Source organism: Acomys minous (assembly GCF_964271855.1).
Source record: "Acomys minous genome assembly, chromosome: 11".
NCBI lineage: Eukaryota > Metazoa > Chordata > Mammalia > Rodentia > Muridae > Acomys > Acomys minous.
In genome coordinates this window covers 83,135,099-83,159,916 of record NC_140492.1, presented here as the reverse complement: position 1 = coordinate 83,159,916, position 24,818 = coordinate 83,135,099, and the positions used below count along the sequence as shown (strand labels likewise).

The following is a 24,818-nucleotide window of genomic DNA, read 5'->3' as shown; positions in this document are numbered from 1 at the left end:
GGGACCCGCATGATCCAACTGTTCTGACTAATGTCTTAAATGCCTCCCAAGAGTTTATGTGTCAAAGGCTCATTCCTCAGCTGGTGGCAGTACAGAAAGTGTTGGAAACTTCTAGTAGAAAGAAAGTTGAGCAGTGTGAGGCATGCCCTAGAAAGGTACAATTAGGACTCTGCCCCACACTGCCCCTCTGTGTTTCCTAGCTGCTTTGAGATAAGCAAGTTTCTTATGCCATGCACTTTTACCATGCTGTGTCACCTCCCATAGGCATAAGAGCAGTCAAGGAAACTTCCAGGGTCTGTGAACCAAAATGAAATTTTGTTATGAGTTAAGTGTGTCATGTGATTTTTGTCACAGCAGTGCAAGCTTTACTAACGTCATCCTTGTTAGGTTTCAAATGTGGGACAAATGGCTGAGGTGCCTATTTAACACACCAGAGCAGCCAGGCTCCACAGACTGCACAGGACCCTTCTGGCTGGCATACCTACCCTAAGTGCACGCTACCCTAAACTTCTCCAGCCCAGTGGATGCCCTTCCCTCAGCTGCTCTTCCCTATACAATCCATCCATTTTGGTACTTTTCATCTCCTCTCTTTTAGGCCTCCTGGCTGTGGCACCTGGTTCTCCTCTCTCCCCTCCCCTTCCCCTTCTCCTCAGGGTCATGCCCCCTCCGGACTCTCCCAGATGTCCCTGCCTCTAGCTATGTGCTCCCAAATATCTATAATAAACTCTCCCCTTCGCCTTACCTAGGAGCAACCATGTGCTTTGCCTTTTATTGTGAAACTGGGGACCAGTCATGTCCTTTCCTTTTTTTTTTTTTTTTTTTTTTTTGTCATTGTTTGTTTGCTTGTTTGTTTTTTTTTTCATTCACTCTTCAAAAGGAAATGATACATATTGGTTTTTAAGGTTTGTTTTTAGTATGTATGTGTGACACAAGTGTGCATGTGGGTGCTAGTGGAGGCCAAAAGAGGCTGTTGTATACTGTGGAGCGGCAGCTACAGGATTTCATTTTTTTAGCTGCCTAACATGGGTGCTAGAAACTGAACTGTGATTCTCTGGGAAAACACCCAGTGCTCTTAACCACTGAACCATCTCTCCTGCCCAATACATCCTTTCTAAAGATCAGTGTTTTCACATCGTGCCAGCAGTTTAGAGTTTAAAAGATTCCTGTACAGCTAACGGGAATATTTATGGCTGCAATTCTCCACTTTGAGTAAATCAACAAAGCAAGCAAGACCTGCCCTCAAAGTCTTCTCAGCTCAGTTTACCTTAATTACTCAACTTAGAACCCCCCTCACAGGCATGCCACGAGGCCTGTCTCTGGCACTTCTGCAGCCTGACACATGAACAATCAAGGCGCCCTCACACTGGCCTTCTCAGTGCGCCTCTTTGATGACCTGTTTATGCGGTTGAGCTACAGGCCTCTCCCTTCCCTGAACTCCACATTTATCACCTATCATGCTACAGAGTGTTCTTGTATTTGTGTTTCCATCTGATCTCTCCACTTCACCTACATTGCGCCTTGGACTAGAATTTAAACTTTTCAGAAGCAGGAGTCGTTGTCGGGGTTTTTTTTTTTTTTAATGCAGAAAATAAGCTAGTTCCTCAGTCAGATGAGTGAATAAATGATGAAGATAGATAGATACATAGATACATATATAGATACATAAATACATGGATGATAGATAGATAGATACATAGGTACATAGATAGATGGGTAGGTAGGCGATAGATATGTGATTATATTGATTGATTGATTGATTGATTGATAGATAAACAGACAGACATTAAGGAGCTTCTAATTCTGACAATAGTAAGTGCATCATTCAGGCAAAGGAGGAGTACTTACAAATTAAGTCATACAAATGAGATTTGTAAAACATGGGTTTGTGTCCCCCTAAAATACAAGTTGAAGCCTGGTTTCTATTATAGCATAAAGAGTAAGGCCTATAGAAGGTGATGCTCTTTGAAGGACTCCTCTCTTCTGGGTGGAGTTAGTGGCCTATAAAGGAGGCCCAGAAGAATCTTCACCCCCCCCCCCCGCCAGAGAGCTGAGCTACTGGCACTTGGATGCTGGTAGCCTCAGAACGGTGAGCAACATGTCTGTGCTGTTTAGAAAGCACGCATGTTGAGGTATTCCGGCCTGAGAAGCCTAAGGCAAGAACAGTATCAATAATACCACAGTCGAGACTGACTTGGATAGCTACTGTGCATGGCCACACTCTAAAGTGGCTTACACATCTTGCCTTGTTCCGTCCTCACCAGTCTCTCAAGACACCTGCCATCGTCTACTTCACCTTGCAGATGAGGAAGCCTGGGTACCGGGATGCCAGGAACTGGGTCTGGGTGGCAGCACCAATGGGCTGCAGAGCCAGAAGTTGGACCAAAGACTTGGAGGGCTTGTTGATCCTATTCCTGAGGCACTTCCTCTGCAGGAGCATAAGAGCTAGGCACAGGAGATCTCTGTCTGTCTGTCTGTCTGTCTGTCTGTCTGTCTGTCTGTCTGTCTCTGTCTCTGTCTGTCTCTGTCTGTCTGTCTCTGTCTCCGTGTCTCTCTCTCTCTCTCTCTCTCTCTCTCTCTCTCTCTCTCTCTCTCTCTCTCTCTCTCTCTTTCTCTCTCTCTCTCAATATCCTGGCAAAAGTCATGTCTGAAATCTGTTCTGTGAAGCCCCCAGTGGGCATTCACTGCCAGTGAATTCAGCACAAGGATGCAAGTGGGGAGGGGGTGGGGATTGGAGGAGGGAGTAGGAAGCAAAAAGACTAGGGTGGTAGTGAGGAGCCACTGAAGATGAACATCTGCACAAAATGTCACTGCCATGTGTCCTGTAGGTGATGACACTGACACCCTGACCTGTACCTCTCAGAATTAGAAAGCCAACTAGAAGATGCAATTCAGTAGACATGTATTGTTCCGCACTGTTATATCATGCTTGGTTATTTATTACGTATGTCTGTGTGTCTACTTGTTTGTTTGTTTGTTTGTTTGTTTGCCTTCCATGCTGCAAGTTGAACTCTCTGTGCCTTGCTCATGCTAGGCCTTTCCACTTTATTTTGCCAGAAAGAGACATGAAGTCACAATGTACTACGGCCAGGGCAAGCAGCGCTCGTGACCAAGTGGCTTGAACACACTGTACTTTCTCTTCTTCCTCTGGGTGTACGTGTGCTGGTGCATGCTTGCTCCTCCCTCACTAGTTCTAAAAAGGAGCTGACTTCTCTCTTGGAAGAGGGAGCTCCTGGTTATGTGTGGGAAATGCCACTGTGAGATGTGTTCATTATAATCTGTTCAAAACTATGTAAGGGCAGAAAAGCATAAGGGAGCGTCACGCCGCCCCACCCGAGCGCCACTGTGGTTTATATTCATAGTGCGTGCACACACAGAGTAATTAGAAACAGGCTGCTGTGAAACCGGGTTCTTCCATTTTTCAGGGGGAAGGATCTGAGAGACAAGGGAAAGAGCGGAAAGTCATTAATTGCATCGTTACCTTGTCTTTCTGGTTTCGGAGCCACAAAGACATTCTTAGATTTATTTTCCTGATAAATAAAACACTTGAGAGTTCAATAACAAGTCAATGGCCCAAGTTTGTTGTTGTTATTTTTTCCTTCAACTTTAAGCCATACTGACCTTTGGAGAAGCAAAAGAGCAATATTTGACATTTTGTCGACAATAAAGAGACAATTTGGCAATGTTTAACCAGTTCCTCCGTAGCGCAGCTTGAGCTCAACTCTCTCCAGACATAAATGTCTTTCAAGTATGCTTCATCTTCCTTTCCAAATCACAAGTAAACAAACAACTTTAATCACGTGAGGCTGTAGCTTAGATTTGCCTGAGGTCATCTTTTCCTTGGGGTGGGGGGGTGGGGGAACCACTAAAGAAAGAAACAAGGAAAGGGAGAGAAAAGGGAGAAGGAGGGGGTAGGAAGGGAGGGGAAAAAAGAGAGAAGAGCAAAGGGCAAGAGGGAGGGGGAGAGGGAGGAGGGCCACACTGGCCCTGGAAAGGCAGGATTGCTTTTGTCCTAAAGACTATGCTCATCTCTGAACTGAACCCCAGATCAAGCCAACAGTACAGGTCCTGGCTTGGCTCTTCAGACTTCTGGCTCAACTCTTATACCATAAAGAAGAAACACACCCATGAGCTGGGGGTGGAGGGGGTATTCTTTTAACTTGTACTGTGTTTTTATCTGATAAGTTGGCTTCTCCCTGCAACAAAAATAGCCTGTTGTCTCCATCTCAGCCACTGGACTACTGGCTATTTTGGGTGGGGATTCCCAGTAATCTGGTCAGGGGATGGCACTGAGTCAGGCCAGGAGTCTGTGTCGCCTCCCTGCTGTGCGCAGTCCTTGCTTGCATTCTTGATTTCCATGCCTTTTTCTTACTGAGAATTGAGGGAAGGGCACCTGTTGTCCTCCACAACCCTTTTATACTTTCCTTATCTCTTCTGTGTCCCATAGTCATGGCGCCTTCTGCAGGGACAACCTGCTGCCCCTAACACAGCCAAGCTGGCCCTGGCCTTACTTGCAGTGGCGTGCCCCCTCTCCCTCTCAGTTAAGGCTAAGTAGATCAGCGCCAGCTCTGAGGCTGTGTTTCTGAGGAATTTAAAGCTCTGTGTTCTGTTTTGATCCAGAACAGACCCAAAAGTCCATCCTCTCCCTCCTCCCCCCTCAGATCCACCACAAGACTTGACATCATGTGAGGGGTGGATCACTTGAGGCCACCCTGGGAGCTGGGGTTGGTTCCAGGCTCAAAAAAAAAAAAAAAAAAAAAAAAGGTCAAGAAACTTTAAAAACAATTCTGATCTTTTCAAAAAAAAAAAAATGTTCAATGTAGAAAATCTGTAAAAGGCAAAGTGTCATTTCCCTCATCCCTCATGGGATATGAGGGAGTATCTGCTAGGAAGGCCAGAAAGGAATGCTGGCAGCTGATGGATTGCCTGTCAGTCAGCATTGCTAGGCCTGCACAATGTGTAAAGGTTGTCTTTAAACATAAGGACACTAACAAGCTAGGAATTTCCATATCAGAATCTGATTTCTAACTTCATAAAAATCAGACTCTGTCTGGCACTGGATCTGGCTGCATGCATCAAGACCTGATATCCTTAGACAAGGGGAATTGGTCGTTTTAATCTCCAGGGTGGACCTCGCTCAGCTCTACAGGGCCAGTGGGAGCCCACAGAGCATGAGGCAGGAGCACTGCAGGCTTCTAGAAGCGCGCCAAGTGTGGGTACTGTGTCCTGGCCACAGCTGGTGAGCAAGACTTAGCTCATTCTCTTCACTAACTCCTCTTCCTTCACTCTGCTTCCTCCCCCAAGGCTGTTTAGGTATCTGGGAGTAACAACCATTGTCCTTTGTCAGAGGGTCAGTAAGGCCAAGCAGGGCAAAAGTGTCACAGCAGTCCACCCTGTGCACCTCCAGCTCTGCCATGTCCAGACACCGAGAGTGACGATGACATGAAAGGCATAGTTCAGCCAAAGAATCTGGTGTTATAAAAGACACAGCGCCACGCCAGTGGAGAGATTCAGACAGCCAAAGGAGCATGCCATTTCATTTTACTTTTTAAAGTCAGACCCTATTAGCATACTCCCCCCTCCTCAGTCTGCCTAGCAACCTATGACATCATTACCTGACCGCCACTAAGTGTGCCAGCTCCTGGGATATAAAAAAGGAAACGCCACCTCATCTCTCTTGCTCTTCTCTTACCCCTCCTGCTCCTCCTCTTCTCTCTTGCTGTCCCTGTCTCTGTCTCTGTCTCTCTGTCTGTAAGTCTGTCTCTCTCTCCCCTCTTGGGGTACCCTGCTTGCTTTTCAGCTCTCCCACACTTATACAAATAAACTTCTCCGTATCATATCTGTTGCCTGGAATCTTATTCCCCCACCCCCAACCCCCTCCGCTTTTCAAGATGGGGGTAGCCTTGGCTATCAGGCACTCGCTTTGTAGATGAGGCTGGCCTTGAACTCATAGAGATCCTCCTGCCTCTGTCTCCCACGTGCTGGGATTAAAGGCGTGCGCCATCCCCAAAGTTACACACCCCAAATCAGGCAGCCAACTTGATAGACATGAGGCACAATGTTGAAGTCAAAATCCCAAAAACTCTGAAACATTTTCTTTACTTTCACCTGAAACTGCAGAGATAAGGTTCAGACACCATGTTTTCAGTCGCTGCCAGCTCTCTTTACAACAGCAGAGGCTAGCTTTGGTGACCCACAGCATGCCAGACACTGGGAGGCTAGTGTGATAAGCTGGTAACACAGGCAAAAGACAAGGGAGCAGCTGAAAGTGCTTTGGGGCTGCAGCTCCTGGTGTCTGCACAGCGGTGGTTTGTCCACATTTCCTGTCCTCACCAGCTCTGTAAACATGAGCCGTCAAGTCTGCTGACCTTAGAATCCGGTTGCTGTGTGAGTCTTCCCAGCACCTGCGAGTCTTAATGGCATCTAGGAATGTGCATTGACACTCAGAAATGGGGTCACTGTGGATCCGTTCTTAGGGTTTTTCAATCCTGGTGTGTGTCTTGAGTGTGTCTTCTAGAACAACAGAGCATCCTTACTGAACCTTAATGTGTGGGTGTGTATATGTGATGTAGATGTGTGTGTACATGTGCATGCATGCATGAGTGCCTCTGTGTGTGTGTGTGTGTGTGTGTGTGTGTGTGTGTGTGTGTGTGTATACATGGAGACAAGGGACATATGATCTTCTACTGCATTACTTCCCACCTTATTGCCTTTAGAGAAAGTCTCTTGCTAAGCCTGGAGCAGGCCAACAAGCCTGATGTATGCACCAGTGAGCAAGGTAGATGCCTTGCCTCAATGAATATGGTGAGGACTGGTAACCAGGCTCTGCTCTGTTCTCCACATAAGTGCTATGGTATGCATGTGTCTGCTCACATGCGGGCGGGGAGGCCCCCCCACGGTGCATCCACACATATTAAATAAAAACTCTCTATAACAAAGAAAGCAATCAAGAGAGTAAAGAGACAGAAGCGAAAACATTTGCCAAGTGTATATTTGGAAAGACATTGCTGTCTAAAACATATAAGAACTCAAGCCCTGCAGTACCAAAATAGCAAGAATAGCAGTAAAAAAAAATAGCAATAACCAATTTGAGGACAGGCAAGAGACCCAAATAGACATGTCTCAAAAGATGCGCAAATTACCCACAGGTGTATGAATGCTCAGCATCCCCAGTGGGTCAGGAAATGTAAATGAAAGCCTCACTCCTGCAAGGAGGCTGCTGTCAGTAGTACAGAGAGTAAGTGCTCATGAGGATGTGGTGAAAAGGAGCCCTTTGCAGAGTGTTGGTGTGAGTGTAAACTAATAGAGCCGTTGTGGAGTGCAGTGCACGCTCAAAACTACCACGTGGCCCCAAAGTGCACATAAGCAAATAAAGGGAACTGAAAACACAGAAGAGAGGTCTGCATTCCCATGTCCATTTCAGCACAATTCACAATAGCCTAGGAAGGGAAACAACACCACATATATATTGATTGATGAACAGGTAGAAGGGACACGGCAAACACTGGGCAAACCAACGGTGTGTCAAGGAAGGGGCTACCCACGCCCCCAGGATTTGTACACAGTGAGTGGTTGGTAGTAAGGGGAGAGAGATTTTTTTCCAGTGGTGTAGCTACTGGCGGGGTCCCCCACAGTCCTGTGAATAAACCTGCACTCACGTTCCTGTGAGCAAGTCTAATGAAGCTCAGTGGATAATACACACCAAAAGACTTTGCATCATAGGGGGGTGTTAGGAAGGAAAAGAGGGGGGTCATTGGATAATAATGGTGAGATTAGAGGGTAATGGGGAGTGAATGTGATCTAAATGCATTGTTTACATTTATGAAAATGTGAGAAGGAGCTGGGCGCGGTGGTGCACGCCTATAATCCCAGCGCTTGGGAGGCAGAGGCAAGCCAATCTCTGTGAGTTCGAGGCCAGCCTGGTGTACAAAGGGAGTCCAGGTCAGCCAAGGCTACACAGAGGAAACCCTGTCTCAAAAAGGACAAAAAGAAAAAAAATGTGATAATGTAATCCACTACAATATATAATCAATACATGTTGATAAAACATTTAAAAAGGAGAATGTGCCATGTGAACATAATGGCATATTATTTAACCGTAAAAAAGAATGAAGCCTTGTCATATGCAGCAACATTGGAAGAGCTAGAGGACATTACATTAAATAAGGCAGACACAGAAAATAAGTGACATGATCTCACCAATATAGACTCTTAAAAAGTTGATCGTGTGGAGAGTGCAGTGATGTTACCAGGGGTTGGTCAAGAAAAGTAAGGAGAGATATCAATCAGAGGGTAGTTACTGCAAATAAAACAGATTCTGCAGACTTACCGTACAACATGCAAAATACTACTCTCTTCCCTATGCAGCATAATGCTAGTTTTATTTTCTTTTTGTTTATTTGTTTTTGCTGTTGTTTTTTGAGATGGGTTCTCCATGTATCCCTGGCTGTCCTGGACTCACGCTGTAGACCAGGCTGGCCTCTAACTGTCTACCTCTGGCTCCCAAGTGCTAGGATTACAAGTGTGTGCCACCAGCTCCCAGTGTAATGCTAATTTTCAAAACCAGAAATTATATTACTTTATACCTAACTCTTGGCTCCCCTCTTAAGTATGTCTAAGAAGTCTAGATAATTTATATTTCCTATCATGATTGTGAGGGATGCAGCAAGAAGAGTAAGAACCAATGAAGATCCTCTTCAGCATCCTGTCTGCAATGTTACTGCCTGTTGTGCAGGCTGTGGCCAGGCTGATTGAAAGGCATTCAGTAAGAACATAGACTTCTTCGCTGTCTGGAGTTCCAGGATGGCTTGCCCTTACTGTACCCTCCACCCCTGTTTTATTAACCAGGAAAGGACAGAGGGTTGGTTGGTTGGTTGGTTGGTTGTTGGTTTCTCAAAAATTCATTCCAGATGCTGATTTTCTTTGGAAACATCACAAATCAAAATTTGATTTCTCTGTTAGCGAGCTCCAAAACAACTTTATTTTGACTAGGCTCCAAAAGGATGATTCACTATTTAAGTATTTGTGGTATGTTAATTTACAGAGCTGTGTGTGTGTGTTTGTGTGTGTGTGTGTGTGTGTGTGTGTGTGTGTAAATGGACCAGTAGTCTACAGAAAGTACATAAATGGGTTTGACCCTCTCCCCAGTAACCCTCAGAGGAGAAACTGCATGAGTTTTATAACCCTGTGATCTTACACTCCTCTGGAATGGTCCTTTCTTAGCTGTGATCAGCTCCATAGCCCACCCTGACCCTCCTATCTTCCTTCCGTCTGAGGGAAGTGGACACCTGAGTCCTTGGTGCGGTTGCCTGCAGGTGAGACTTAAGAGTTTTGAGGCATGGTTCCTCCACTCTCCTAAACTCAGCTGCACCCTGCCATGGAGGGGGCCGGTGATCATGAGACAGATGCAACCCAAACTCTGTGTGATTAAGCATGACTTAGCAACTGTGTGTTTAAGCATGAAAACAATACAAAACCCATTGTTTTTTTCTATTAAGATGAAACTATTTTGTCACAGAGCTTTGTTCTCCACTTTGGGGAAAGGGAGATAGGTTTTATTTCTAATAAAACAATGGAATAGAACATGAAGAAACCAGGTGCCTAGGTGAAGAATGAACTCTGGCAGGTTCTTTTTCATTTATATAGTTGACTTGGCTGGTGGTGCTGAGGGTTGAACACAAGACCTCACACATGCTAGGGAAGTGCTCTGTACTTGTACAGCTCCAGCCCTCTGGAAGAATCTTGACCTTCATGACTATCAAAATAATTTGTCAGCTCCATGAGTATAACCCTGGTCACATGAGCTTGATGCCCGGAATCCACGTAAAGTTGGAAGGAGAGAACTGACTCCACAGAGCACACCTGTCAAGGCAATTTCTGTTCTATTCACTGCTTGCCAATGTCTACAGATGGAAAGTCAACTACTGCGTGTTAACTCAGTGACTGGATCAAGAGTAGTAGAGAATTCAAATTGAAAATTATCTTTATGTAAAGGAAGCTGCTAAAAGGTGGATTTTGTTTGAAGTGTGTTTGTGTCGGGTGTGGGGGCAAGTGACAGCTGTATTGCTTGATCTAGCATAGTATGGATAACACTTGGCCCATGGTAAGCAATTGCTAGTTTGCAATGAAGCTCATTGTCCTTAACAGTGAAGGGGGTTGGGCGATGGTGTCAAGAAAGAAGCTGGCTTGGCATGCTCACTCAGGAATGAGAGGCAAGCCAGGATGGTCATACGCAAAGGAGAATCCAAGGTCACCCTAGTAATTGTTCAGCTATAACCTTCTGCCTGTTTTTGTTTGTTTGTTTTTTTAATACTTACACAGGAACTTCACGTAATTAGCAGGTTTTGGAAAAATCCACAGAAATTATAGTTTTGTGGAATTTTATTTCCTATATTGAGTGCTTGCTTCTGGGTGTTAAGATTTACTATAAAAATTGTTTTGGTCTTGGTGTTTTCCTCCTCTTTACCTTTTGTCAATAGGCATGAACTTAGTTTACCTTAAATTGTTATATTTCTAATGAAAATATCTATGGATTCTTCAAGTTTTGCTGGTGATTTCTCCATGAGGCAGCTACAAAATCCCTGCTTCACTGATAAGAAAATTGGACAAAAAAGATATCAAGTCATTTGTCCTTACTAAACAATTTCCTTATCGTCAGATGTCAACTTTTAAGATTTTTAACAAATAATAGCTCCATAATATCATTAATTAGAAATTATTGTTTCTTTCTATTTTGTATGGTATCTCAAGTCTGTAAGTGTGTTATCTCCAAGGACATAGTTTAGGAAATTTTATCTGCTGGTGAAACTTTTTGGAACTTGCCAATTGGACTGGCAGGTTTTTTATCTCAGGCTTTAACTTATACCTCCTATGGCGTTCATGTTGTGTTTAGGAGCTTGAGATGTTCCAACTGATTCATATGGAAATGTTTAAAAATCAAAGCCTTAAGTCATCTTTGACATTTAATTAACCACACTATCGTGAAATCAACCATTTCTTTACAGCTTCTTTTAAAAAATTATTTATTTTTATTTCACGTGCATTAGTGTTTTGGCTGTGTGAGGGTGTCAGATCCCCTAGGTCTGGAGTTATAGACAGTTGTGAACTACCAGAGGGTGCTGGGAATTGAACCTGTGTCCTCTGAAGAGAAGCTAGTGCTCTTAACCACTGAGTAATTTCTCCAAACCTCTTTAAAGCTTATTTATATGATTCTGTGCCTCTGCAAAATAACGTAATGGATTTAGAAGCCCAGGACATATGTGTCTTTAGCGGATTTACAGCCTTCAACAGCTTATGTTACAGGAATCAATCAGGGATGCTGATACTGAACATTTCTATCAGAGAGGGGGTAAAGTTTCTGGAAAGACACACCCACAGTGCGCTTGCAGTGCAGATACACAACATGCTCTCAGTATCTCCTTTCAGATGGAGCACCTGGCTCCATTGGCTGTTTCAAGGGCTTGAACTCTGGTCTATACTGTCTTTCACTTTGGATAAGAAAAAGAATGACAGAAGTTGGTAGTGTCGACAGGAGTGAAACCCTCCCGCTAGTAAGTGCTCACTTAGGTATTACACTGAGGGATCTAAGATGGTGGGTCCGGCTACCCTCCTGAGCTAAGGATACCGTTGTATCAGCTCTGTAGCATATTGCATATCTTAGCTGCCCATCAGCAGCCTCACTGTGCTCACTGTGTTCTGCCCGACGGTATTGGTTGTACCTGCAAGCGTCGCCCCGTTCACTTTCTCCTCCTCTGTTTTTGACAACACAAAGTGCATCACTCCTGGAGAGCAGACCCTCCTTTTTGCTTCCGTCATTGAGCTGTTCTGACGTACTATGCCAGTCAGCCTGTCCTTCTTTATTTCCACCGCCCGTCATGTCCTCTAGCTTTTAATCCTGAGCGCTCAGCTCTTTTCCTCTGTAGAATATTTTCCAAAACCGAAACAAACCAAAACAAAAATCTTCATGCACTCCTCCATGTACCCACACGGCTTTGGGTATCCCTACCACACAGCTGTCGTCCACACTTAGGCCTCTGACCTTGCTTGCCACCTCTCCTCCAGTCTGGCACTTAAAATATGTAACATATTTTCATTTCAAACATGTGAGAAATTTAGTTTGCTCCCACAGCCAGCTGATTTCCTCTCTCATCTCCACTGGCACCAAGTCATTTTACTTTCCTGACTCATCTGCTTAGTGACATTCTTCTCAGGTCACCCACCGCTGTCTAGTAAGTTTACTCCACAGAATGATTTAAGTAGCAGTCCTCACACTCACTTTTAAGGCCGTGTTTTCAAAATGGCAACTTGAAGGATGATGATGATGAAAACTCTGTTTAAAAGATTTAGCCTGAGTTCATGACTGTAATCCCAGCACTTTGGAGGCTGAAACAGGAAAAATACAAGATTGAGGGAAGAATACAAGATTAAGACGAGCCTGGGCTATACATAGCAATGTCCAGACCAGCCTAGACTTCTTCGTAAGACCCTATCTGTCTTCATTACCAAGGCAGCTTATCAAAGAAAGCATTTCATTGGAGGCTAGTTTACAGTTTTAGAGGATTAGTCTGCAGTCACCATGGGGAGGTGCAGTGACAAGCAGCTAGGCATGGTGCTGGAGCAGTATCCGAGAGCTCACATCCTGATGGGCAGGTGGGAGGCAGAGCAAGAGAGAGTCTGGGCCAGGCATGGGCCTTTGAACCCTAAAAGCTTACCAGAAGTGACATGCCTCCTTCAACAAAGCCACACCTCCTAATCCTTCCTAAACAGTTTATCAATGAGGGAGCCAGACATTAAAATATATGAGCCTTCGGGGCCGTTGTCATTCAAACCACCATACTGTCTCAGGAAGAAGAAGAAAAAAACCCCAACTCTATTTATTTTATTTTTAAAATATTTTTTATTTAATTTTAATTTATGTGCATTGGTGTGAGGATCTTGGAGTTACAGACAGTTGTGAGTTTCCATGTGGGTGCTGGGAATTGAACCCGGGTCCTTTCGAAGAGCAGCAGGCAGTGCTCTTAACCACTGAGCCATCTCTCCAGCCCCCGCAACCCTATTTATAAGCATGCTAAAAAGGTGACGTAGCAAGTAAGAACATTATCTGCTCTTCCAGAAGACCCGGGTTCAATCCTACATGGTGGAACCCAACCATCTGTAACTCCAGTCTCAGGGCCTCGAACATTCTCCTCTGCCTGCTGACGGTACACAGGTATACTTGCAGACAAAACGCACAGCATACGCACAAGATACGTTAAAAAATTTTTTTTAATTGCTTAAAATAGTGTATAGGAGTTATCCAAGATTAGGAAGAAGAGAGTGGGGCGTGGCTGGAGCAGGCAAGAGAAAGTAAAAGGAAAGGGGACAAGAGCAAACCAAGCATAGGAAATTGTGGAAATGTCACAATGAAATCCAGTAATTTATAGATTAGTAAATGTTAATAAACCAGGCAATGGTGGTGCATGTCTTTAATCCCAGCACTCAGGAGGCAGAGGCAGGTGGATCTCCGAGTTCAAGGCCAGCCTGGTCTACAGAGTGAGTTCACAACTACACAGAGAAACCCTGTTCCAAAAGAAAACCTCCTCCTCCTCCTCTTCCTCCTCCTCCTCCTCCTCCTCATCATCATCATCATAATAGTTAATTAATAGTGCATATATCAAAAATTTGAATGGCCACAGGTACAACTTAGAATTTTCATAATTTGTAAATTTTTTTCATTTATTAGATTCTTTTTTTCATACACTATATCCGGATTACAGATTTCCCTCCTTCTACTCCTCCCAATCCCCCCCGTCTTCCTGCCCTCCCCTCGGGTTCCACTCCTTTTCTGTCTCTCTTTAGTTAAGAACCCAGGCCTCGAGGGGGTAACAGATTGAAATTGTTATGCCCACGCGCTACATTTTCATCACTTCTCCCTCTCCTTCTCCCCTCTCCAACTCCTCCCAGTGTCCTTCGCAGTCTCACTAAAATTCACTATTGGAAATACAACCTGCCAGGCTGGAGAGATGGCTCAGAGGTTAAGAGCACTGTCCGCTCTTCCAGAGGTCCTGAGTTCAATTCCCAGCAACCACATGGTGGCTCACAACCATCTATACTGGGATCTGATGCCCTCTTCTGGTGGGCAGGCATACACTCAGGCAGAATGTTGTATATATAATAAAATAAAGAAGACAGACAGAAAGACAGACAGAAAGAAAGAAAGAAATAAAGAAAGAAAGAGAAAGAAAGAAAGAAAGGACCTACCTGCTGAGCCCTTTAGCGCTCGCTGCTTCTATGTATATGTGTTTAGGGATGACCACTTGGGATTGGAGGGCCTGTCAAGGGGCAGGTCCCTGGAGAAAATGAAATGTCCCTCTCAAAGCTCGCTGCAGTCCTTTCCTTACAAACACACACACACACACACACACACACACACACACACACACACACACACAAAAACACTTTCACTTTCCTTCCCAGATTCCAACTCCTGACTGCACCTGAGTTCCAGCTCAGCACTAGGTACCCACCCGCCCCTCTGTCCCACCACCCAGTTTAATTTGCATTCTGGAAACTGTTCCCGGGCTTTGTAGCATCGACCGTGTGTGTTCTTGTGACTCTAAGAACATGCAATATAGTTTCTCTGTCTCTCTTGTGGCTCCTGGCAAGGAGCCTCGTGACGATTTGGGCTCCAAGCTTTGGAACCTGACAACACCATGATGAAAATGGGGAGCGGCTCAGGCAGGAAGTTACGGTAAAGGAGCACTTGAGAGGAAGGCTGCATCATGGACATGTCTCACCTGCAGAAGAGTTTACTGAACCCTGGCCTAGTAGTTACGTTTGGACTCACGACTCTTTATCACAGTGAGGATGCTGACCAAATGTTCCTCCATCTGTGACGCACAGAGAAACATACTCTGAAATTAGAGACAGAAATCCTGTTGGGATAAAGGAAGAATCGGTCTCCTCGGGACTTACAGGCTGTTGGCCTAGCAATTGTTTAGTTTAAGGCAGAGACTTTTCTAGATCTCAGAAGTGTAGGCCTGCCATTGACTAGAGCCATAGACATGCCTGAAGCCAACTGGCCTCTTCACTGCACTGAAAGTCCCTTAACTAGAGGGCGTTACGGCAGAAGGTGACATCGTAAGAAGTGTTTGAGTAATAATTGTCCTCCAAATGTCTAAGTAGCTGTTACACTGACCAGTCAGCAGGCCTCAGAATGACCTCATATGTTTCTGTTCTCTATGTGATGTACAGATTAAACTACAGGGTGTTGTTGTTGTTGTTATTGTTGTTTCGTTTTTCGAGACAGGGCTTCTCTGTGTAGCCTTGGCTGTCTTGGACTTGCTTTGTAGACCAGGGTGGCCTGGAACTCACAGAGATCTGCCTGCCTCTGCTTCCCGAGTGCTGGGATAACTAGAGATCTTATTTAAAGTGTAAACAGTAAGATAATCAACTCTAAATGTAAAAAGAACTTTAAAATGAAGCAATTAAAGATGAGGTTCCCTCTTCCCTCATTCCTAAAAAAAAGAAAAAAAAAAGTAGATGCCGAAACCTTGTATTTGTCCCTCCAGTTTTGTCACTGGCCTATCTTTTTTGCGCCCAAGGGACTGGTGATTCAAAATACAGCGTAAGTTCGAGGCCATCCTGGTCTACAAAGTTAGTCCAGGACAGCCAAGGCTACACAGAGAGACCTTGTCTCGAAAAAACCAAAAAAAAAAAAAAAAAAAAAAAAAAAAGCCAAAATACAGCGCCAAACCCAAAAGAAGGAATCACAGTGGCTTCCTGGATCCGCGCAGGGGAAAAGGAAAGCAAAAAAAACCTTTAGGGAAAAGTAGCCACCGAAAGAAACAGTAAGGAGCTACAAGTTTAGCCCCAGCAGAAGAGCAGGAGACAGGATGCTTAGCACAAAGCCGCAGCTCCCAAGAGACGCCCACCAGGGGAGCGCAGGACCCGACCGACTGTGTGCTCCTTCTCCCTGGAAGCCGCCAGCCTCCGTACACAGCCCATTTGAGCTCCTCCTCCGAGCCAGAGACTAGATTATAAACAAACAAACAACACGTAAGTAAGAGAGCTGAGCATTTCCTCTTACATTCTAAGAACTCACACTTGAACAGATTTCTTTAAATTCCCAAATGTATGCGCTTAAGAAGGCTTAATTCTGACGGTGGGTGCCACCTCGCCCAGCCCCATCTCTGAAGGCAGGGGAGTGGCACAGCTTCACGTGGAAACCCCAAATGTCCCTTGGCCAGGAGCCTTTAAGCCTTGAAGAAACTGGAGAAAGGTTTCGGATGAGTGTCCAACCCAGCCCAACCACACTCCGCCTTCCTGTTCTAGCCAGTTCTTTCTTGCCACTTCTTGTTAAACTTGTGAACTGGAAGCAAGGGACTAGCAGAAATCATGGCGGGAACAGCTGAAACTCTCCTGCTTGTTTTACTCTTTTATGTGGGAAGCTGTCCCGGTGGTTAAAAGCACGCCCTGCTTTTGAGGAGAATGTGGGTTTGCTCCCTACCACCCACATGGCAACTCAAAAACCCCGAGACTCTAGTTCCAAGAGATACAACACCCTCTTTTAGCCTTTGTGGGTTCCTGAATGCATGCGATGCAAAGAAATTCATGTAGCCGGGCGTGGTGGCGCACATCTTTAATCCCAGCACTCGGGAAGCAGAGGCAGGCGGATCGCTGTGAGTTTGAGGCCAGCCTGGTCTACAAAGCGAGTGCAGGACAGCCAAGATAACATAGAGAAACCCTGTCTACAAAAAAACAAAACAAAATAAATAAATAAGAAAGGAAAAAAGAAAGAAATTCATGTAGGCACGTATGAATAAACGAATCTTTCAAACTGGAGTTATGAGCACGTAGAGTCCTTTAGACTACATGATTTCGTTTGTGGCTCACTGAATATTACCTAATAAGGTTTATATCGAAACAAATAGAATGGATCTTAATTTTACAGCCAATCCAGTTATAAATTAGACTTTTAAAAGCATTTTCATAATTATGAGGACCATCAAAGTAATCAAGACAACAAGTCACAGAACCAGCTTCCCTGTAAACCTGCCACCTGTAACTGACAGGAAGTACAAATAGCTGATGCTGGCGAACTCGATGCTTGTCAGGGTGCCCAGTTTGAGAGCTGGAAGCCGGCATGTCTTGTCCTTGAATCTCAGTGCCCGGCAGTGTACACAGTCAACAGGCAACACTCTGCAAGCCGAGAGTCTAGGCGCTATGCTGAAATTGCTCCACACAGCCCTGTAGCAGGGCACTCGCACGCATCGTGTAGTGCTTGGAAGTGGACCATGTTTTCACTCTGAGGTCACAAACCTCCACAGCTGAGTACTTTGGATAATGGAGGCCCCTCTTCTGTATTTGCACAGCTTGGCCCAGACCAAGCCAGAGTCATTTAAACATAATCTGCATTTAAACATTCCTTCCTTTTTATTTTAACCACCCTTGTGTTTCCTAGGGCACATCTAAAAGTCTCAAAATATTTACTATATACTTCTATGCTTTTAAGAAGGAAAAAAAATGCAGTTTTTGAATGCAGTCCTGTTCTGCAGGCAGAGAGTTTCCTGGCTCACGAGAAAGGCTGAATATAAAAACAAACAGGAGAGAAACTGCACAGCTTTAACAGATGGTCCTTAGAGATGAGTTTTAAAGCACGAGGTTTGTTTCCTTATCCAGCTTTTAACCTGTCACATCGCAACACTTACAGTGACCCCGAAATAAATCAGTAACGTTTGTACAATTTTTAAGGCTGACACTTTAATTTTTTTTCCTGTTTTGTCTATTGCTGCGGCCAATGTAATTAGGTCACAGTCATGTGAAAAGTTAGTTGTTTGAGAAAAAAAATGTTGGATGAACATGAGTGTTTTCAGGAAGATTTCCTTTCTACTAATGTGTACAGTATCTTGAAACCACTTTACCAAGCCTACAGAATTTGGAATAGTAATGTTCTCTTCAAAAGAACCAACAAGTCCAATTCAAGAGGAAATGTGGGTTTCTGGTTGCTCTTATATGGTCATTACAGCAATTACTCACTTTTTAAATGTTTATTATGCAAATGCACACCACTGCTTTGTAAACGTGCTCTTAATTATGGAGGCCAAGTGAGAATGTATCATCCCAGCAGAAAGAGAGCAGGCTTGACTCAAACAGTGCTCTCAAGACAGCAAGAGGTCCAGTGCTGCCATGCACACTGTCCTCTCAGTTCACGCAGGTAAAACTTGCTTGTGAGTGCTGCACCATAGTGGTCCCTAAGGAGCAGCTTGTTGTTTATACCTGTATGTAGACAGTTTTGGGCTTGTACAGTTTATATTGCTTAAATACTCTAGAAAGATTAGGAGCCACGGCGAGCACAAATTTCACAAAATGCTGACACTTATTTACTTTTCCGGAGAAATACTGATGGTAGTTCTATTCTTTAATTAGCTGGGTATCTTTATTTTCATCTTTGTGGATTAATCTTGGAAACCTACAAGACCATCAGGGCTGGCAGGGCTGGACCCAAGGGTGCCTGCACAAACTACTGTACCAACTAAGGACAATGAATGCAGTAAACCTAGACCCCCTACTCAGATCTAACCAAGGGACAGTTCATTCTCCACAGTTGTGTGGAGAGTGGGGACTGACTCTGACATGAACTCTGGTGTCCCCTGTCTGACCACTTCCCCTTGCTGGGGAGGCCTGGTGACACTCAGAGAAAGGATAAGCAGGCTACCAGGATGAGACCTGATAGGCTGTGAGGTGGGGGAGGAGGTCCCTTTCTGTGGCAGGTCTAGGGGAAGGGAGTAGGGTGAAAGAGGGAGGTGGGGAGCAGGAAGATACAAGTGAGGATATCACAACCAGGATGTAATTCTGAATAAATTATTGAAATTTTAAAAAAGACAAAAGGGGAAAAATTAATAACAGAGATTATTTGCATTTAGGTTTTAAACACCCAAGAAACACAAAAGGCACAATTTTAAGGTATTACGTTGTCTAAATGCAGCAGTTAGAATCCGCAGGCTTTGAGGAGCGGTCACACAGGAGAGCACGTGCACAGAGCATGAGGGAAAAGGAGTTTAAAGCGCACAAACGAAAGGCGGAGTCGCTCCTTGTGACGGAAGCAGAGTGATTACCAGGACTTTGAGTATGTTCTTGAGGAATCTGAAGGGCTAGCAGCCTTTGAAGAATGCACGAGATAGCTCTGTTGTGTAACGTTTGTGAAGACGCACTGACTGTTACACGTTAGGCAATCCGGAGTCCCTGTGCACTGATTTGGCTCCAATAAGATAAGGAGGTGAGACAGACACAGGGCGCCAAGTGGCAGTGAAGGCATCTTTCCAGACACACATGGAAGGAGTGGACTGCCTCCGCTGCCTAAACATGCACGCAGATAGATGAACAAAACCGGTCGCTTTTCAGCGGACAAGATGTTTGCTTTCTAGAGCAAGATGTATACAGCCCATCAATGAATTCCTATAATATGTTCTCGTGTGTTAGTAAGGTACATTCAGAGCTACTTTTATAGTAAGAAAAATAAATGATTCGTGAGAGCCCACTCTTCCCAAGCAGCATCGATGAGCATTTTGTGACTTGGAATTTGCAGTGACCTCTTAGCTGACTGCTGGCGCACTCTGTTTCCCCGCTCCTCAGTTGGGGTAAGGCTGGAGCCTCCTGAAGATGGTCAGGTAGAATCAGCGCTGTGTTTATGCTTCAGGCACTCTGGCCAGACTGCCTTTGACATACTAATGGTTTTTTTTTTCCTTTTTATAGGGACTCTATGTTTTTGTGGTTTATTTCATTTTACACAACCAAACGTGTTGCCCTATGAAGGCCAGCTATACTGTGGAAGCGAACGGTCACCCAGGACCCAGCACAGCCTTTTTCACTCCTGGGAGCGGGATGCCTCCAGCTGCAGAGATGAACAAGTCTACCCAGAGCCTCATCAACGCCATGGAAGAGGTGTGTCCCCTCCCGCCTCTGCTTTTCCTCTCACTGACCAGCCCTCCCTTGCATTAGAGTATAACACAGCAGGTCCTCGGAGTCCTTTTCCCTCTGCAGTATTATTTAAGGTATCTTAATTGTGGGTTGTTGTTTTTTTTTTTTCTTTTTCTGTCCTGTGAACAACATGGACCAAGCCACTTATACTGAGAAATCAGAAAACGATATGTCATTTCCTTCAAAAGCTTTCAGAATTCCTAGTTTGGTGCAATAAAGATGGAATATGTCTAAGACGGGTCGTTGAAAATACTAATCTTCCAAAGTTCACACTCACGGCTGCCTTTATTTCCTGTCCTCCCGATGCTTCTTCAGTCTCAACAGAGAGAAGAAAACGAGCGGCAGCTCCTTTCAACTTAAATGCCACCCAACGTTCCAAAACAAAGGCCCAAAAAAGGGCGCTTTTGTGGCACTCCTGGAAAATCCAGGCAGGATTTCCTCTATAAAATCTGCCTCCCACTACTGGCAACATAATTCTGTCCCTATAAGTTTGATTTCCTGAGTCTGACTAATATGCCCTTTTGGCAATGTGCTGGAAGAGCCGCTATTTAGACTGAAAAGCACACCTGAGCACATCTGTCCCAGAAGAGGCAGTGACGCACGGCCCTCGCAGTGGTACAGGCCAGGGACGGGGCTTGGCTGCTATTCCTTATGCATGAAGGAAACAAGGATAACAGTATTTGTGTTTCTACGTAAAAAAAATATATATATACATATACATATACATATACATATATTGATGTGAAGTTAAGAAATACTTTCTTGAAGAGGAAGTATTAATAGGATGATAGATGGATAGATAAATAGATAAATAGACTGCCTAATAGAGATGTGATAGGCAGATAGACCAAAATATATGACAGAAATAGATGATAGATAGATAGATAGATAGATGATAGATAGATAGATAATCAATCTATCGTCCCAATGATACGTTTTGTCTTCTCTGCCACGTAGGATGAATTCTCATTCCTGTTAGTTTAAAACTGAAGCAAATAGTTATAATGTCTCTACTTTGTATAGCCTTTGGATTTGAGTGAGAAAATGTTAACATAAAGAATTATCGACTCATATTTGGTAAATGTGAAGTAGATAAGTTGTTGTCACGGCCTTTAGGTAGGAGAAAAGTAAAGATTTTGACTAAAAAGAACATCTTGGCTATAAGAGGAAAATGTTTAAGAAGGATGTTTTAAAATTGAAATAACGCCGGACCTAGAGAGATGGCTCAGCCACTAAGAGCACTTGCTGGTCTTTCAGAAGACCCAGGTTATTCTCCCAGCCTGGTAGCTCACAGTCATCTATAACTTCAGCTCCAGGGACCCAGTGCTCTCTTCTGGCATGTGTAGGGACCAGGCATGCACATGATGCAATACATGCATGCAGGCAAAACACTCATACACATAAAATAAAAATAAAGACATCTCCATTGTATAAAAAAGAAAAAAGGTGAGATATGTCTTTAGAACTTTGAAATATATTGAAATTTACTACTGTTTTTAGATTCCAGTTGTTCTTTAAACTGAGTTGTTTTATTGTAATGAGTGACCAAAAAAAAAAAAAACCCAACAGTAATATTTTAAAGATTCATCTGTCTTGGTAAATGGTTACCAATTTTACATTTTCTCAGTCTGACCTGTCTTGTGAAATATCTCTCAGCTATGTGTAGCTGAATTAAAGTGATGAACTTCACAGACCTAGTTTGTCATTCACCCAACAACACTGTAAATGTTCCTCAGAAATATGTGCCCAGAAGCTGCAATGTTGGAGAACTCAGATACTCATGTTTCTGTCACTGAAGAACATTCTGTAGAACAATGCCATTCTAGACACCCAGATGCTTAGTGACACTCTTCCTGAGGTTTCACCTTCTCTCCAGCTTATCTCTAAGGCCCCCGGTTTGTTTTTCTCAGTATGAAGTGTCCCTGCAATCTCTCAGCATACCTCACATCAGAAGGCAACAGCTGTGACCATCCGGTTTCTGGGCTGGAGCCATTGCTTGAGTGTCCCTCTGGGGTGTTGCACAACTGCATAGCTTAAAGTCTGTCTGCATTCCTCGGAGGCTCAAAGCTGGCCTTGGTCCAGCTGTCAGTGAGAGATTGTGGGAGCGTAAAACGCCAGCAAGAGCAGCGAAAGCCAAGGAAAAGAAGGAGTAAGGGCCTGTTTACCACTAACCTGGTTTGCCAGTTACCTAGAAAGACAGGAATATATTTAATCTCCTCAGGACAGAACTGGTTTTGAGCATTAAGTCAGAACTGAGGAAGGAGTTCGATAAATTCCTTTTAATTCAGTATGTCTTTTGTATACTGACTCTATGCAAAATATATTTTAGGTTAAGAATTTGGAATGGTCTACTGAATTTACTTAATATACTTTTTACCAAAAAAAATTAAATAGTTTATGTCCCTATACATGGTACCATAGCAATCTACATGCAACTCTGAGAAACTGTTTTAAATAATCGGGTTATACGAACTCTAGGAGAGGCATGATTTTATGAAGAACAAATATAACATGCAGACTCATACAAACAATTCAATAGGCCATTTATAGTCTTTAAAGACAGTGTAGAAATACGTTGCAAAATTGGGCTTCAAAATGAATGTATATGTTCATGTTATCGATTAACACTTCCTTCTGCTCTTACCCTGACCCAAAAAGGTGCCATCTGAGTGGGAGAGGGTGTCCTTCCAACAGACCAGCCAGGCAAGCCCTGATCTGAAGACAAGCCCACAGAATGGTGCCTCGTTCCCTTCTTCTGGGGGATATGGCCAGGGGTCCCTGATAGCTGATGAGGAGTCCCAGGAGTTTGATGACTTGATATTTGCATTAAAAACTGGTATGTATGGAAGCCACAAATGACACTGGGAGTCCTGCAGGGCTACTTTCTGTCTCCTTCCATGAGTGTGCTGTCACATTTGGCACATCCTAATTCTCATGACCCATTTCTGATCCCAGTCAAACCCTAGGATATTTTGTTCTTAGCGTCAAATATAACACAGCCTAAAAATAATTTACAATTTGATTTTAAGGAAGAAAACAACATACTCTAACTAAATGTAAATATCTGTGTTCTAAAATCTGGCTAGAACACCAAGATCTTAGGAAATCCAGTTCAGTATAAGGACATGCACTGACTGAGTTTGCCTCTGATCTGAAGAAGAAAAAAAAAAAGACTTCATTTATGAGGAATGTTTTCCAGATACTTTCAGAAGCAACAAACATTGTATGTGTCTAAAATTTCTGAAGTGTGAAAATTGTATGCAGTATTTCATTGAGCTGTGTGTGTGTGTGTGTGTGTGTGTGTGTGTGTGTGTGTGTGAGAGAGAGAGAGAGAGAGAGAGAGAGAGAATTTTCAGTTCCATTCAATCTATAACCCTAGTAAGTAATTCCTATTCAGAGAGAAATAAGATCCTAAAGACCTCTACTGAGTGGCACATCACCTGGAAATGGAGAAAGTGAGAAATCTGACTGATGTTCACATGCACCTGGAGAAATCATTAATGAGTACCATTCTTTTTAGTATGGAAATATTCATATTAATGGCGGTATGATCTTTCCACCACTGTAACAAATACCTGAGTGAAACAAGAGAGGGATAATTTCTTTTGCCTCATGATTTTAGAGGCTTCAGACTGTGGTCAGCGGATCCCATTGCTTTAAGGCCCATGACAGAAACATCAGGGAAGGGCAGGAGGAAAGATGATCACTTCCTGGTGGCCAGAGTATAAAAAGAATAGCAAGAAGGGCTCAGGGGCCAGGTGTCCTCTTCAGAGGTGTGCCACCAGCAACCTGCTTCCTCCAGTCTGGTGCCATCATCCACAGTTTTACCACCTCCCAGTGCCTGGTCAGTTTTTGAAAGAACCAGTGAATTACAGCACTAAGTCAGAGTGGGTCCCTGTGAGCTAATGGTCTTTGAGAATGACCTCACAAGGGCTGGAGAGATGGCTCAGAGGCTAAGAGCTCTTCCAGAGGTCCTGAGTTCAATTCCCAGCAACCACATAGTGGCTCACAACGATCTATAATGTGATCTGACGCCCTCTTCTGGTGTGCAGGCATACATGTAGACAGAATGTTATATACATAATAAATAAATAAAATCTTAGAAAGAAAGAAAGAAAATGACCTCACAAAATCCTGAGCGGTGTGCTTCACCAGGTTACCTCTCAGTCTGCTCAGATTGGCAGTCAAGATTATCATTACGGTAGTACAAGGTAGACACTTGATTTATCATAAATCTATTGTGAACATTAAATAAATAACCATTATCAGTTTAGAGCTTTTCCAAATCCTGTAAACAGTTTTTAAACATTTTTCTTTTTTTTTTTTTAACATTTTTTCTAAGAAAAGTTTTGAACTGTTGCTATTTCAAAAATCAAGATAATACATTTTTTAAAAGGGAGTTTTTTAATGGTTATTTTAAAATGTTTCAACATAAAAGAGCTTGATTTTTCTGTAGAGGAATATTGCTTTGCTAAAACATTTTTTGTCCTCATAAAGTACAACTCTTATATATTGAGAATAACTCCAAACCCCCATGGGCTACATCTTATTTTGTATTTCAGATCAGGATCTCATAATTAAGAAATGATGAGGCCAAAAGCCGATCACCGTCTCCTGGTCCCTCCCTGTGCTCACACCCAGAATGCCACACTGCCCTCAGTCCCTTATGAGAAGTGACAAATCCCACTGAAATGAAGAAAAAGTCAACCCTACATATACAACTGATGCTGATACTCATATGCCTGCAGGGGAACTTTCAAATTATGAATGCCCTCTCAGCTAACGACTTTGTATGGGGGTTGGGCAGTGGTGATGCATGCCTTTAATCCCAGCACTCAGGACAGACAGGGCTACACAGAGTAACC

General features: G+C 43.7%; 1 protein-coding gene across 1 annotated transcript in view; it reads left to right on the top strand.

Moving 5' to 3' along the window:
* The window catches only part of ADGRV1 (adhesion G protein-coupled receptor V1), a 517,649-nt gene that overhangs the window by 488,128 nt on the left and 4,703 nt on the right, over window positions 1-24,818 (top strand). The window contains exons 89-90 of the mRNA XM_084801946.1: window positions 19,729-19,917; window positions 22,612-22,789. Coding sequence (XP_084658072.1) covers window positions 19,729-19,917; window positions 22,612-22,789 — 367 coding nt within the window. The remainder of the gene's footprint in view (window positions 1-19,728; window positions 19,918-22,611; window positions 22,790-24,818) is intronic.